The following is a 15903-nucleotide window of genomic DNA, read 5'->3' as shown; positions in this document are numbered from 1 at the left end:
TGGCTGTCAGCGGTGGGGGCGGCGGATTCCGCGGACACGTCGGATCCTTCTGCGGGCAGGCGGGGGCTTTTTTTGTCTGTCTGGGCGCCGCGTGCCACTAAACCAGGAAGAAAACTACCGCTGAAAAGAGCGCACGGACAGAGACGAAATGCCCCACTACGGTTACTTTTAATTGCACCAAGAATGAGGGCCCCTATTAGACGGAGGCGGGGGGTTCGCGATGACAGAGATCCGCCCACAGTTTGAAATTTTGGCGGGACGGAGCGGGCTTTGTGAAACCGCTCAAGTCGTCATCATCCCCTCCACTTTAATTGGAATATTGTACGCAGTTCAAAAAAGTTTGTATACGAGCCCTACTCACCCACTGCTGTCGCTTTATCCTCAGACTCCCTCCACCCAGGATGGTTGTCACAGCAGTTTACATTTTGGTATTTATTTTTGTAACTCCCCCGCCACCTTTGCTGGGACCATCATTGCATCGTCCAATGCACCTTTCCCCGTACATTGATTTTACCACTCACAGCGGTGACACTGTCCACTCTGCGCACCTCAACCTTATGACTTTCCGAAAAAATTGCAACTCAGGATTTGGGTAGAAGGTGTGGACAGACACCGGGCGTTGGGGCAGTAAGGCGGGAAGCGAAGGGAGTGGAAGAATACCGTGGTCGGGAGACATTCGGAGGTGGCGGGAGAGATGCTTGTAAGTTGTAAACCATTTGCTATGTTGCTCTCACTGCATAACGGAATTGCTATAGCCAGGGCTTTAAGTAGGATGGAAAAACGGGGGGGGGGTCGCTCAAAGGGGCGTGGCAAATATAATTAAGGGCGTGGCTTAAACACGTAAATTAAAAATCTGTGCTTAGCATAGTATGCCGCCCGGCTTGTATTTTGCTGTTTCTGTCATTTTATCCAGATATATGATACAACAAGTAGCATCAGACCTACAACAAGTAAGGACTATTGGCTTTGTCAGTGGTTTAGTTGCACAAGATAAATAAGCAGCAACTATGGCTTATTATATGTAATATTGAAAAAGCTTTTAAGCCCTGGCGACAACACAGCGATGTTGCTGCTCCTGAGTTTCAAGAGAAGGGAAATCTTTAAAGGATACAACGCTAAAGCTAATTTCTCCACTAGAGAGAAGTGAGCACACACGTCAATGTGCCTGCTGTGACACAAAACGGACAAAAAACGGACCGCTGGTGCCAGGGCACAAAACAGAGCCCGATAGAGACCCGTTTCGAGGCCCCATTTAAAAAACTGCCGATGCTCTTCACTGGTGAGACCCGGCCGTCTTAAAGCCCTGGCTGTAGCGTATATGTGTGTGGGAGGCTCTGTGTGTGTGTGGAAGGCTCTGTGTGTGTGTGTGTGGGAGGCTCTGTGTGTGTGTGGGAGGCTCTGTGTGTGTGTGTGGGAGGCTCTGTGTGTGTGTGTGGAAGGCTCTGTGTGTGTGGGAGGCTCTGTGTGGGGGTAACTCTGTGTGTAGAATGCTCTATGTGAGTGGTGGGGGTAACTCTGTGTGTAGGTTGCTCTATGTGAGTGGCTCTGTATGTGTAGGTGGCTCTGTGTGTAGGTGGCTCTGTGTGTGTAGGTGGCTCTGTGTGTGTAGGTGGCTCTATGTGTGTGGCTCTGTATGTGTGGGTGGGTCTGTGTGTGTGGCTCTGTGTGTGGGTGCAAATGCAATAGGTCTCGCATTTGAGAGTGATTAAGCTATTGACATTGTAAATAACAATGCTGTTTCTTTAAATGTTTTAAAAACAAAAACATACAAGAATGTCATGAGCAATGCCAACAGCTCTAACTTTAACAATGCCGAGACCATTGCATTGTAAATGCTTGTTTAATGCTGCGCTCTGTTTCTGTGAATAAACAGAATACTGAAACTAGTAGTGGAGTGCAGCCATTTGTTCTTTCTGGCGAGGCAACACTGTGGACATATACATGAGTTTAGGGGTTGGGGGTTAATAAGGTAATATATATATAATTTAACATGGCGGCATCTGAAGAAGTCATAGACGAAACGCGTCATGCCGATGGCCATTAATAAAAGCAGCTCTCTGTGGAAACCCGTGTGTGCTCGATTTCTTTGCAGATACAAGGGAGTGTGGAGTGGATATATATATATCTATAGAGAGAGAGATTCTGTGTATGATGTCCTCTGTGATGTCATTTGGGATGCCAGCAGTGATGTCACTGCAAAAGAAACAATTGATGGACGGAATGCTGGACAATGACATTCACCCCCAGTCACAAGGATCTGGGTTTAATCCATCATTCTTTTGCTCACCACACCACCCCATATTGGACCGAGCCATATGCAAATCAGTCTTGACCCTGTTCCTTGTGGGAACAGTCCAGCCCGCACTGCCAAGCCAGGTACTCCCTGGACCAGAAACAAGCATCCTGAGACAAGTTTCAGAGCATCACCCTTCAACCAGGCTAGCCTGAATCCAGTGGTGTAGTGAGCACTGGACCCACCCACTTAGGGCGATATATGCAAAAGAAACAATTGATGGGCGGAATGCTGCACAATGCAGACATTCACCCCCAGTCACAAGGATCTGGGTTTAATTCATCATTCTTTTGCTCACCACACCACCCCAGATTGGACCCAGCCATATGCAAATCAGTCTTGACCCTGTTCCTTGTGGAAACAGTCCAGCCTGAACTGCCAAGCCAGGTCCTCCCTGGACCAGAAACAAGCATCCTGGGACCGGTTTTAGGGCATCACCCTTCATCAGCCAGGCTAGCTTAAACTCAGTGGTGTAGTGAACACGGGATCCACGTCTGGGCATACCCTTCCCACTTAGGGCGATATATGCAAAGGAAACAATTGATGGATGGAATGCTGGACAATGCAGACATTCACCCCCAGTCACAAGGATCTGGGTTTAATCCATCATTGGTTTGCTCACCACACCACCCCAGATTGGACCCAGCCATATGCAAATCAGTATTGACCCTGTTCGTTGTGGGAACAGTCCAGCCCGAACTGCCAAGCCAGGTCCTCCCTGGACCAGAAAAAAGCATCCTGGGACCGGTTTCAGGGCATCACCCTTCATCAGCCAGGCTTGCTTGAATCCAGTGGTGTAGTGAACACGGGACCCACGTCTGGGCATACCCTTCCCACTTAGGGCGATATATGCAAAAGAAACAATTGATGGACGGTATGCTGGACAATGCAGACATTCACCCCCAGTCACAAGGATCTGGGTTTAATCCATCATTCTTTTGCTCACCACACCACCCCAGATTGGACCCAGTAATATGCAAATCAGTCTTGACCCTGTTCCTTGTGGGAACAGTCCAGCCCGAACTGCTAAGCCAGGTCCTCCCTGGACCGGAAACAAGCATCCTGGGGCCGGTTTCAAGGCATCACCCTTCATCAGCCAGGCTAGCTTGAATCGAGTGGTGTAGTGAGCACGGGACACACGTCTGGGCATACCCTTCCCACTTAGGGCGATATATGCAAAAGAATCAATTGATGGACGGAATGCTGGACAATGCAGACATTCACCCCCAGTCACAAGGATCTGGGTTTAATCCATCATTCTTTTGCTCACCACACCACCCCAGATTGGACCCAGCCATTTGTAAATCAGTCTTGACCCTGTTCCTTGTGGGAAGAGTCCAGCCCGAACTGCCAAGCCAGGTCCTCCCTAGACCGGAAACAAGCATCCTGGGACCGGTTTTAGGGCATCACCCTTCATCAGCCAGGCTATCTTGAATCCAGTGGTGTAGTGAGCACGGGACACACATCTGGGCATACCCTTCCCACTTAGGGCGATATATGCAAAAGAAACAATTGATGGACGGAATGCTGGACAATGCAGACATTCACCCCCAGTCACAAGGATCTGGGTTTAATCCATCATTCTTTTGCTCACCACCCCACCCCAGATTGGACCCAGCCATATGCAAATCAGTCTTGACCCTGTTCCTTGTGGGAACAGTCCAGCCCGAACTGCCAAGCCAGGTCCTCCCTGGACCGGAAACAAGCATCCTCGGACCGGTTTCAGGGCATCACCCTTCATCAGCCAGGCTAGCTTGAATCCAGTGCTGTAGTGAGCACGGGATCCACGTCTGGGCATACCCTTCCCACTTAGGGCGATATATGCAAAAGAAACAATTGATGGACGGAATGCTGGACAGTGCAGACATTCACCCCCAGTCACAAGGATCTGGGTTTAATCCATCATTCTTTTGCTCACCACACCACCCTAGATTGGACCCAGCCATATGCAAATCAGTCTTGACCCTGTTCCTTGTGGAAATAGTCCAGCCCGAACTGCCAAGCCAGGTTCTCCCTGGACCGGAAACAAGCATCCTGGGACCGGTTTTAGGGCATCACCCTTCATGAGCCAGGCTAGCTTAAATCCAGTGGTGTAGTGAGCACGGGATCCACTTAGGGCGATATATGCAAAAGAAACAATTGATGGACGGTATGCTGGACAATGCAGACATTCACCCCCAGTCACAAGGATCTGGGTTTAATCCATCATTCTTTTGCTCACCACACCACCTCAGATTTGACCAGCCATATGCAAATCAGTCTTGACCCTGTTCCTTGTGGGAACAGTCCAGCCCGAACTGCTAAGCCAGGTCCTCCCTGGACCGGAAACAAGCAGTGATGATATGTCATGAGTAATGTAATATTTGAGGTCATAAGCAGTGAATTGCAGGGCGCGAGTTATAGTTAGCTCAGCTAAAAATACCTGCTGAATTTCTTTGGTTTTGTACAAGTGAAACCTGAGCCTAACTATAACATCTCTGTAATCTTTGTTTTTTTCTCTGAATTTCTAAGTTTTTTTTTATTTCACTACCTCCCTATAACATCCCTGTAACATTTGTTTCTTTTAGTGAAATTCTAAGTTTTTTTCAAATGCTAATTCCTAACTATAACCTCCCTGTAACCTTTGTTTTTTTCAGTGAATTTCTATGTTTTTTTAATTAGTAGTCATGTTTGCAGAGTGGTGGAGAAAGGGGGCTGGGCCTCCAACCAGCTCTCGGGAATCTCGCTATTTCAGACTTGCAAAAGGTACAAGGAGGGCTTTTTGGCCCCCGCGGTCCCTCCGAATTAAAGTGGACTTTAGCCCCCAACCAGCAGTACACCACGAGCCATGTTTGGTGGAGAAAGAGGGCGTGGCCTCCGAAGACCTCTTAACAATCCCTCTGTGTGGGACTTATTTGAAATAACAGCAGGGGTAGTTGGCCCCCAAGGACGTCCTTGGGGGCCAACTACCCCTGTTGTTACCCGGGGACCGAGTATGGAGGCCTCGTGCACCCTCTCATATATTTAGCATATGCCCCCTGGACCTGGCCCACCTGGTGTTTTTCCAAAGCAACCACAGGAGCCCGCACGTACTTTTTATTTGATTTTGCTGCGGATCCACCGGCAAGTTTGCAGCAAAATTTAAAAAATAAATGCTTTAAACCCCTGGCAGGGTCCCTCTGGAGGGTCAGGGTATTCCTATCTGTTATGTTGTGTTTGTAATCCTTATTATTGTGCACACATGTCAAGTTCCTGACGAGCTGTTGCTTCAACTTCGAGAACCCGTGTGGCGTTCTAGATGTTGGGAGCAGCTGTTGGGGGAAGCTGCTGAACGGGGGCTTTTCCTGTTAGCTTAATAAAGATCATTTCTATCAACCACCGTTTCATTGTCTTTCTAAGACTGATGGCAAGCTGGGATTTCAGAAGGCTGGATGCAAACCTAAAGGCATCGAAGCTGCGATGCAATTCGGCACCCGATTCTTTACCTTGCACTCGATGAGCTGGGCCCCCGGTTCGATCGTAAAGAATTCATGTTGAGATGACCTCCTTGCCCACAGTCAGGACTTTCAGGCAAGTGATTGCGGTGAGCGACTGGGGCGAAAGCATAGAAATAAGAAAATTACAAAGCGGACGTTATTATGGCATGCGATCGCTAGACAGGCAGTCAGTGCGAGTGTTGCGATCTGAATGTCATGTTTGGTGCTTACTTGCATCTGGTGCATTGGTTTCCTTCTTTCCTCCTTTGTTTTCTGGCTTCCATTTCGGGCGGGCGGGATCACGGTGAGATTGCGGGTGGGTTTACGGGCGGGACTGCGGGCGGGACTTTCTCTCTTTGGTTTCCCTCCCGTGTGCTGCGATTCGCTTTCCTTTGCGAAACCACGGGCGAGGGTGGATTGCTGAGAAGTATGTAAGGGCCGTTTCCTCTCTGCTCCCTGCTTGGGTTCATTTCCGGTTTCGGCCCCGGAAGCGCTTCAGCTGTTGGCGTCCTGGCGTCCTGCTCCTCAATTTCTGGGACTTGTGTTTTGTCTTGTACCTTCGAGGAGTCCACGCATTGACAATTTCGTGGCAGGATTTCTGTCTGTTCCGGCTGGAGCAGGCACGCGTTGTTCTTTCCCTACCCCTGTGTGTTTTTCTTCAGAGACGTTAAATCGAACATTGGAACAGTAAGCACACGAGGAGTCAGCGGCTTTTTCTTTTTCAGTACACTAGGTATTTTGATCATCTATTGGATGTCCGTATGTCCTGCGGGTAAAAACCCTTTTTTGTTACCCCCTCAAGCATTCCCTCATTAATTAGAGACAAGCTGGGTTATTTTACGCTAAGAGTTTTTTCCCACATATACCGGAGGACTTTGTTTTTGTGGAGCATTACCAGGAAATCAACAGCATGATAAATCCTCACGTTTATTTTGGACTAAATGTGGTTCCCGTATAAAGTCATTGGGAGAATCTGTTTGCTCTATGGGTAAGCAGAACGAGTTAGGGTGCTTTTCTTGTGTATAGTCTAGCCCTACATTGCTAATCTTTGGGTTTATCCTGTGCTGATCTGCTTCTGTTGTCTTTTCTGCTTTTCTGCAGCATGTTCCTGTTATCGAGTGCTGGTATGTCTGCAGCCCAGAGGGTAGCTTTTTGACTTATCGTACACCTCCTTGTCTGTTTCTCCTTCCTGTTTTCACCTTGGTGCGCAGTCCGCTCGTGTGGTATTCTCTGTCTTGCACGAGGGGTCAAGGAATTGGGGAAAGGGGTGAATTGGACTATCTTCGCTCCTGTAGTACCTGTGGTTCAGGTGAGTGGGGCTGGAACAGCAAGAATAGACTTGCACAGCTTAAATTAGGCATTACCTGGCAACTGCGGGGACCGCTGTTTCCCAGTAGAGCTACCGCCACGAGGAGATGCCTGTGTGACGTCTTTACTCTGCGAGGATACCCACAGCACAAAAGAACATCCTGCCTCTCTCAGAAGTGTGACGCACTCCATGCCTGAAGCACAGAAGGACGCTGTGTGTTACCTAGCAACTGATCAACGCTGCCATCGTGCTCCCTTAATTATCTCGGAGTCGCCTGCCAGTTCAGAGAAACGCTGACAGGCACAGCCTTTACCATAATCTTTGTATCCAAGGTATTTAAAAACGCTTGCCAGTTTTTTTTCAGTTACGGTGACAAGCAAAGTTTGGTCCATTTTTTTCTCTGCTTTCTAAATTGTGGCATTGGATTATGGTTGGAAACACACCTTCCTCAATATTTCTGTTTGCTCTTTGGTGGCAGTCGTTTTTAGCAACACTAAAACAACAAGAATTTTTACAAGCCTATCACAATCAAACCGGTGATAGGCACACCTTTTCTTTTAATATACAGATTGTTCTTCAGTGACTGACTCATTTGGCCTTTCTGCCTGTACCACTTCATGGCTACCCAAAACATTGCTGCTCCTCCTGCATTTTTGGAACACCCTGGCCAGCCTTGCATGGGATAGGACTGGAAGGAGATATTCACTACGTATTTGGAAACAATTGGTGGTGATGACTACATGTCTAAAAGGAAATTAGCTATTTGTACACACAGTTTGGGGGTAGAGGGTAGAAAAGTACTGAAAACTCTACCTACAGAAGGTAGGAACGTCGATGCAGAATCTGATGACGAAGAAGATGTGCTTGATAATGCTTTGAAAGCGTTAGAAGAAAACTATGGGAAAAAGATTAGCATTGTCGTAGAGCGTCACAATTTTTTTTCCGGGTTCAATCTCAGGGTGAGTAGATGGATCAGTTTGTGGCTGCATTAAGGAGATTAGCTGTTTCTTGTAAATTTGGTGAGCTCAGAGATGTGATCATACAGTATCAGATGATCAATAGGACTTGCAATACTAGAATACAGGAAAAACTATTTGGTCTTAAGGATCCCACTCTTGATAAAACATTGGGATTAGCCAAACGTATTGAAAACACATGCTTATATGTTAAGGAATCAAGTGGTGAAACAATCATGGTGGAGGTCATTGTAGAAAAGTGTTGCGATGTGTGTGCTATAAAATAAAAATATACAAAACTAATGCAGAAACTAATGTGAGAACCAAACCTTTAGCAAATACTAAGACTAGAATGTGTTTCAGGTGTGGAAGCACAAGACACACAGCGCAATTTAGCAACTGTCCTGCAGTGAACAGTACATGCTTCAACTGCAAGAAAGTAAGACATTTTTCCAGAGTTTGCAAACAAAGTCGATCAATAAGGTTCAGAAATTCAGTGAATATGGTAAACAAAGAGACCTTTGTGCCCAACGAGATGGATGGTAGTAATGATGACATTGTTGAGGTGCTGGTTGTAGATGGTGATAAAAATGAGCTAAACATTTGTCCTTAGCGCCATCCTAAGTTTAGCATCACCATAAATGGGAAACAGATACTTATGTGGGCAGATTCATGCTTTCCTTTTACATTAATTGGCAGGAAAACATGGGAAAAAGTAGAATCAGTTAAATTATCTACCGCTGATGTTGAGCCTGAGGGGTACGGTGGTGAGAAACTAACTGTTATAGGTTTTTTTTAACTGAATTAGAGTACCTTGATAGGAAGGTGGTGAGCAAGGTGTACGTGGTTGAAAAAGGAAGATTCTTGTTAGGTTGGAGGCAACAAAAGGCTTTGGGTATGACACTTGAACCCAATCATCCTTGACAAGTTCTATTAACTTCGTCCCAGTTTGAAAACAAGTGGGTCAACATGTTCCCCAGGCTATTCAGGAAGGAGTTGGGATGCCTCACTAAGTGGAACACCACATAGTCTTGAAACAAGGGGTGTTGCCTAAAGTTCATGAGGTCAGGAACATTCCTCTTTCTTTAAGAGGGTTGTTGAAAGACAAATTGTAAAGGCTACTCAACGAAAAGGTAATTGAACTGATTGAAGTCTCAGAATTGTTGAGTCCTATAGTGATTGTTAGGAAACCGAATGGAAAAATTGGGATGTGTGTCAACCTCAGAGCTCTAAATAGTTGCATCTCGATTGATCGTTATCCCTCACCCAGAATCAACGAAATGTTAGCCAGTGTGAAGAGAGGGAAGTACTTCACTACATTGGATTTATCCAATGCATACCACCAGATTTTGCTTGAGAGGGGTTCGAAGCATTTAACCTCATTTATAACACCGGAGGGAGCTTACCAATTCATTTGCATTCCCTTCGGTCTGGCATCTGCATCTGCAGTTTTCCAACGAGTCATGCAGGGAATACTGAAGGACATGTTGAATGTCGTGGTGTTTCAAGATGATGTGTTGAATTGGGGAAAGAATGTAAATCACCACGACAATGTACTGAAGGTGGTGCTACACAGACTGGAGAAAGCATTGGGTTGGACAAATGTAAATTCTGTACAGAGGAAGTAGAGTACTTGGGACACACACTCACAGTTGAAGGAGTTAAACCAAAACTCAAATTAGTAGAAGTCATTGAAAAAGCTCATGCACCCCAGGACAAAGACCAGTTAAGGTCCTTCCTTGGTATGGCGGAATACTATACCAAATTTGTACACCATTTCACTGACATGATAAATCTTTTAAAAGAGATCATGAAAAAAGGAGTCAAATTCAGCTGATCTGATAATTGTCAACACACATTTGATGTTGTGTAAAGGTCCATTGTAAATGCTGTCACCCTCAAACCTTTTGACTCAGAGGATAAAACCATAGTAGTAACCAATGCCAGCAATTGTGGTCTTAGGGCGGTACTCATGCAAGTACATGAGGGCATGGAAAGGGTGGTTGTGTTCACCTCATGCACCCTAAAAGGGGCGGAGAGCATGTACTCAACCATCGAGAAAGAAGCCCTTGCCTGTTGGTGGGGCATACAACATTTTTTCTAATTTTTGTGTGGCGACTATAATTCGAGTCACAAACTGATCACAAACCCCTAGTGGATCTATTTACCACAACTGGGGTAAGTAAAGCTACACCTCGCATAGCGAAATGGTTATATTGTCTCCAAGAATATGTCTTTGCAATAAAGTATATGCCTGGTGTGAAAAATATCAATGCAGATTGCTTATCCAGATTACCATTGGGGCACAGTGAGGAGGTGGGTGATGTGGAATGGATGGTGTCTGAAATACAAGACTTGGGTTGTGCCATTAGAGAAGAGGAGTGGAGGGAAGCTGTTGGGGGACCCAGCCTTAGTGAAACTTATAGATGCTCTTCCCAGAAACAATAGGTGGAACAAACAGAAAGAATTGCAACCATTTAAGTTTGTATGGGATGAACTATCTGTGGAAAATGGTATTGTCAGTAGGAATGAGAGATTGGTAGTACTGAGGGGTTTGACGGAGAGAGTCATGAGTTTGCTTCATGAGGGGCATGGTGGCATGATGGGCATGAAGAAAAGAGCTCATATGGATTTTTTGTGGCCAGGGATCGATAAGCAACTAGAAAGATGTGTGCGTGATTGCATTCCCTGTGCTTGCAGCGATAAGTCTCACAAGGTTCTCGAGACGTCGATATGCCCAATATCGTTACCCAGACAACCATGAGAAAGGTCAGCCGTGGACATTTGTGGCCGTTTTGAACGTTTAGGTGCTAATGAAAAAGATGCCATTTTTATGATGGATTCTTTTTTCAAAATAGCCGGAAGAGGGATTTGTAAAGGGGGTGAAGACAAAAAATGTGATTGCATTCTGTGAGGACATATTTCTGCATGAGGGGTGTCCGGCAGAGGTGTTAATCGACAATGGTCCTCAATTAGTGTCAAAAGAATTCAGCAGTGTTCTGAAAAAATGGGAGAAAAAACCCCTGTTTATCATCCAAGGGGGAATGGTATGATTGAACGGTTTAACCGTGCTTTTCAGGAGAGCATTTAGCAAGCGAGGCATAGCAATCTGTGTTGGAAAGATCAGGTGAAAGAGATGTTATGGAATTGTCAGGTCACACCTCATTCAGCAACGGGTGTCATGCCATTTAGTCTGCTGAAGGGAAGGGTGCCTGGTACAGTAACAGCACCAGCATGGATGGCTAGAGCTGGTACAGTTAAAGTGAATTATAAAGAATTGCGTGAGAATGTGGACAAGTATCAAACAGGGCACAGACTGTATCACAATAATAGATTGAGGAAAGAAAGCACAGTATTTAACAAAGGCATGATGGTCAGAGTGCACACTGATCATCTCCATAAGAAAGGATGTTCCAAGCTATCAACACCCAAGGTGATTGTTGAACTAAGGGGGAATGTTGTCAAGTTGGATGATGGAAAATGGTGTAACACCAGGAAAGTGGCCATATGCAATGAGGCAGAAGGTAGAGAGTGGGTGAGGAGATGTGGGTGTTAAAATGGAGGGTCTTTGAAAATTGGAAGGGAACCTAGTGCACGATGCAAATCCAGGCCCGGATATTTGGAAGCGTATGATTGCAATTGAGTTTTGCTGTCTGCTTAAGTTAAATTCTACATGATGGAGTGTAACATGTTGCCTGGCACTTCAGTGTGTTAGCTTTGTACTCATAGTTTGCATTTTTGCACAAATGTTTTATTATCAGTATATAAGCTGTATATTTTCCATTTAGGAGGGGAGATGTGTTATGTTGTGTTTGTAATCCTTATTATTGTGCACACATGTCATGTTCCTGACGCACTGTTGCTTCCACTTCGAGAACCCGAGTGGCTTATTAGAAGTTGGGAGAGGCAGTGACTGTTGGGGAAAGCTGCTAACCGGGGGCCGTTCCTGTTAGCTTAATCATTCTATCAACCCACGGCTTCATCATCTTTCCAAAACTATCGTGCCCCCTTTTTAATTTATTTCTGGGACTCTGCTTCAAGCTGAGTCCCAAGATGGCTGCCAACACTTTGTGGTTGAAGTATTGACAGCCAATCACATTTCAGTAGGATTCACGAGCCCACTGCAAGGACTCGCGTCCCCAGTTATGTATATTTTTTAAAGATGGATATCTTCAAAACTACTGAACGGATTTACACCAAATCACAAAAAGCACACTCGCTGGACCAACATCTCGCTCTCTGCCAAATTTGGTGTAATTTTGTTCGGCAGTTTGGGCTGAAGGCATGTTCAAAAAATGAAAAATCCCCATGGACTTAACATGGGTGAAACGCATTTTAGGACGCGCATTTTATCTCGACCCTGCTTGATGGATCACCCCAAAACTTTCAAAACAGCAGCTGAATCAAAAAGGGGAAGTTTTGGGAAAAATTTGCAGAGATTCGTCAAGGGGCGCTAAAGTTATTGGCAAAAGAAAAAACGATTTTCCTATAGAAACTTTGGTCCGAACTTTAACTACCTACTGGCTAACTGCAAAATACTTACATTTTCGTTGTAAAGGCATGCGTGGTAAAGGCATATAAGTTGTAATGGATGCGCGGTTAACTTAATTTGCGGTAATGACCATGTTGTAAATGCTGTTTTCCAATTATAACAAACTGTCTCAACATTGGTACCTCGCATGAGCCATCACCTTTCTAGCACTTAAAGCATTCTTCTTTCTGCCCAAATGATTTCTCAGCCACCATTCACATATTTCAAATAGAGACTTACTTACACCTTTTACACTGTGAGATATTCCTGAAATATTCCTGCATTCCCAAATACAAGTTCCGATTTTTCAAGCATTACATACCTTTCCCTTGAACAATCTGAACACTTTGTTTAACGACACTGTTGAACCTTTCAGTGCATCTGTTGTTTGTCGGATAATAACCAGGGTATATGTTTCACTCCAAATCCTCTGAGAAAATTTCCGTGGCTGTGGAGCGGAAAAAAATCTGCTTTGGAGCCCTTCAGGGAAACATCACAAAGGGAAAATTCTCTCAGAACCTTGATTAAGTTCGCTATTGTGGTATATTCGGTAAACTTAACTTCTGGACATTTTGGCCAAAACTCTTGTGGTGCTTCCTTAAACACAATCAGGTAATATAGGTCCTGAAAAGCTCCATATTATCAAAAGCTAGTTTGAGTTATGCATTTTCTGTCCAGTCCGCCAGGAAACTGGAAGCATTTGCTGTTGTCCACTTCTGATTCTACTATGCACAACGATCTTCCATTGCTTGCCACATTATGCAAACTAAATCCAACCCATCTGCTTCTTCTCAAAATCAACATTAAACTTCCGCTGTATACTAGGCAAAGTACCTTCTGGTGATTATAATTAGTTCATTTAAGAAGACTAGTTTGTACTGTAGGTGTACAATGCTAAAGGCTGATTTATTTTCACCAAAGACGAAATCCTTTATAACAAGGGCTTGTAATAACCAGTTTTCACAAAACATGCACCTCCCACAAAATCCACAAATCATGCCAAGAATGTTCTCCTACCCAAATCGAACTAACAGAGAATCTCTGTTTCAAAGATTTCAAAGTGGTAGAGGAAAAACCCAACTTCCACTCTTCACTGTATTCTATTAGGTACAACATTGCTCTTGCACCATATGTGCAAGAATCTCTCATCACAACACACTTCTATTTTGATGGCAAAAGAATTGAAAGATAGGAAGTCAATTCTGCCTTTTCAACACCCTTGAATGTTCGATTTAGTTGCTATAACACTCCGATACAGTAAAAGGGCCCATCATGCTTCACTGCTTTGTCAGGAAATGAAGGCATATTTTATAACGACAAATTCATCTTGTTGCCCTCAAAGATCTTGTCAGGTACCTTGTTTTGCAGACGCCACTACATTTAACTTAATTTGCTAGAAACAGCATCTCTCAAAATCAAATGGACCATTATGCAATCTCTTACGCACTACAAATGGACACTTTTGAAAAGAGTTAAGGTAAACCTTAGGTTACCATATAACAGAGGTCCAGTCCTTCACAACCTAATTTTTTTATTGAAGTTGTGGTCTAGGTGTATTGCAGTCGATCCAACTGCACCAAATACACCTGAAAACAAACATTTGCACAAGAGGTCCATGACTGGGGTATGGCACTCTGGGTGACATGGAACCATACAGCAACCTTACCCAAAACTCTACTTCCAGCTTCTATAATATCAACATTACCCATTTCTGCAGTGCACACCATACAGAGAATTGAAGGCAATGCACCATTATTTCCCAACTCAATAGTATTAACTTTAGCTCTCTCAGGGGAATATAAAACTGGATCGTCCCTGTCAATATTCAACCCTCTACCATCAGGTTACACCGGTATCTTTGCAGAACTGGCTCAAGTTTAATCTATTGAGCTACCTTTTTGAGGTAATGACCTCTGACCTCCCTTACACCACGTAAATATTCGCCCTCCCCTCCATTCCAAACCTGAAATTTCGGAAAGTTGCTAGCTGCCGGGCTTACTTCGTGCAGATCAGAGGATCAGGCCTCGAGGGGTCCCCCACGTCACTCACGCTGGAGTGGATGGGAAACAATCCGCCGAGCATGATGTCACCGGCTTCCTGGAAGACCTGATAGTGGGGCTTGGCGCCTTCTGACAGCCTCCGTAGAATTCCTAGTCCCATTAAGAAAGCCAGAGCATGGACACACTGCAGAGGCATATTTCACGAACAGCAGCACCTGTGAAGGTGGGAAAGGGCGCCGTTCCGGTCGTCTACACGGACGGATCAGGGCGTCGTGGAAAATTAAAAAGAAAGAAAATAGCGGAACTTGAGAGGTGCGACATACGGCTCCTGGGGCAGAAAGTTTTTTTTTATCAAAACGAGCAATTCGTTACTTCGAAGAGAAGAATCGTTCAATCTGTCTGAGCCTGGAACTTCTTCGAAAACCGGAGGCAGCTAGCTATTGCGCACGGACCAGTTAACACGCAGTAAAAACACCCCTCGTGCCCCAGCCGGATATGTGCATTCAAATCCGAGTTGTGTTTGCTGTGAACTCCACAGGAAAAACAGGAGGAACTCGCACTTGGAGGGTTTTACGTTGTGTTTAGAGGTTCCATGAGCCACAAAGAGTGTGGAAGATACACTGGCTCACGAGAGAGGCGAGTCCTCGAGTAAGTCCTACGCTCCGTCCACAGTGGTGATAAAAAGCGAATCCACTCTGCGCATCTGCATATATGGTTATTGCCCTGTGTTTTAATGTGCATTTCTTTTCAGATAATTTGTTTAACAAAAACTAGTGTGCAAGGAGTAAAGTATGTGCTGAGGGCACGTAAAAACACACTGAAGACAGACACCCTGTGATGATTAGCAGAGTTGATGTTTCCCTTACAAGTTATTGTAACATGCAATCCTTTTTTTTGCATTTTATATTTTCTGTTTTGTTGAAATGAATTGGAATATGGTCTTGCTCTCTAGTGATAAACATATGAATGTGCACTTAATATTACGGTTTTAGGAATCATGGTACGTTGACGTCTATAATGGCGCGTTGGGTCCATAGTACCAAGGACTCATGGAGCCATTTTTTATGCGAATATACCGGGCCGTGGGACACATTAAACAATTGTTTTATTAAACCATGATTGGCTCCTTTAAGGGTCCCTGCAGCTAAGGCTTGGGGTCAGGGTGTGCACTCCTTTTTGGCCTTTGACATTTTTTAAGGCGTCGATATATGTTTATGTCATGCCAGTAACAATGAATGTGTCCCAGTAGCAAAGCTTGTTTGGAGTAGGTGAACCAATAAACACAGATGAATACATTTATTGCTACAGAGCAAATATATAACTCAATATTCCATGTTCCAAACGGAACTGACTAGTGCA

General features: G+C 44.9%; 1 protein-coding gene across 1 annotated transcript in view; it reads right to left on the bottom strand.

Moving 5' to 3' along the window:
• Positions 1–14887, bottom strand: part of LOC146868223 (taste receptor type 1 member 3-like) — an 86873-nt gene extending 71986 nt beyond the window's left edge. Inside the window, exon 1 of the mRNA XM_085609522.1 lies at positions 14544–14887. Coding sequence (XP_085465648.1) covers positions 14544–14740 — 197 coding nt within the window. The 5' untranslated portion in view covers positions 14741–14887. The remainder of the gene's footprint in view (positions 1–14543) is intronic.
• Positions 14888–15903: the final 1016 nt, after the last annotated feature.

This window comes from Triturus cristatus, chromosome 1_2, assembly GCF_964204655.1.
Source record: "Triturus cristatus chromosome 1_2, aTriCri1.1, whole genome shotgun sequence".
NCBI lineage: Eukaryota > Metazoa > Chordata > Amphibia > Caudata > Salamandridae > Triturus > Triturus cristatus.
The sequence above is the reverse complement of the archived record's forward strand: the minus strand, read 5'-3'. Positions and strand labels throughout refer to the sequence as shown.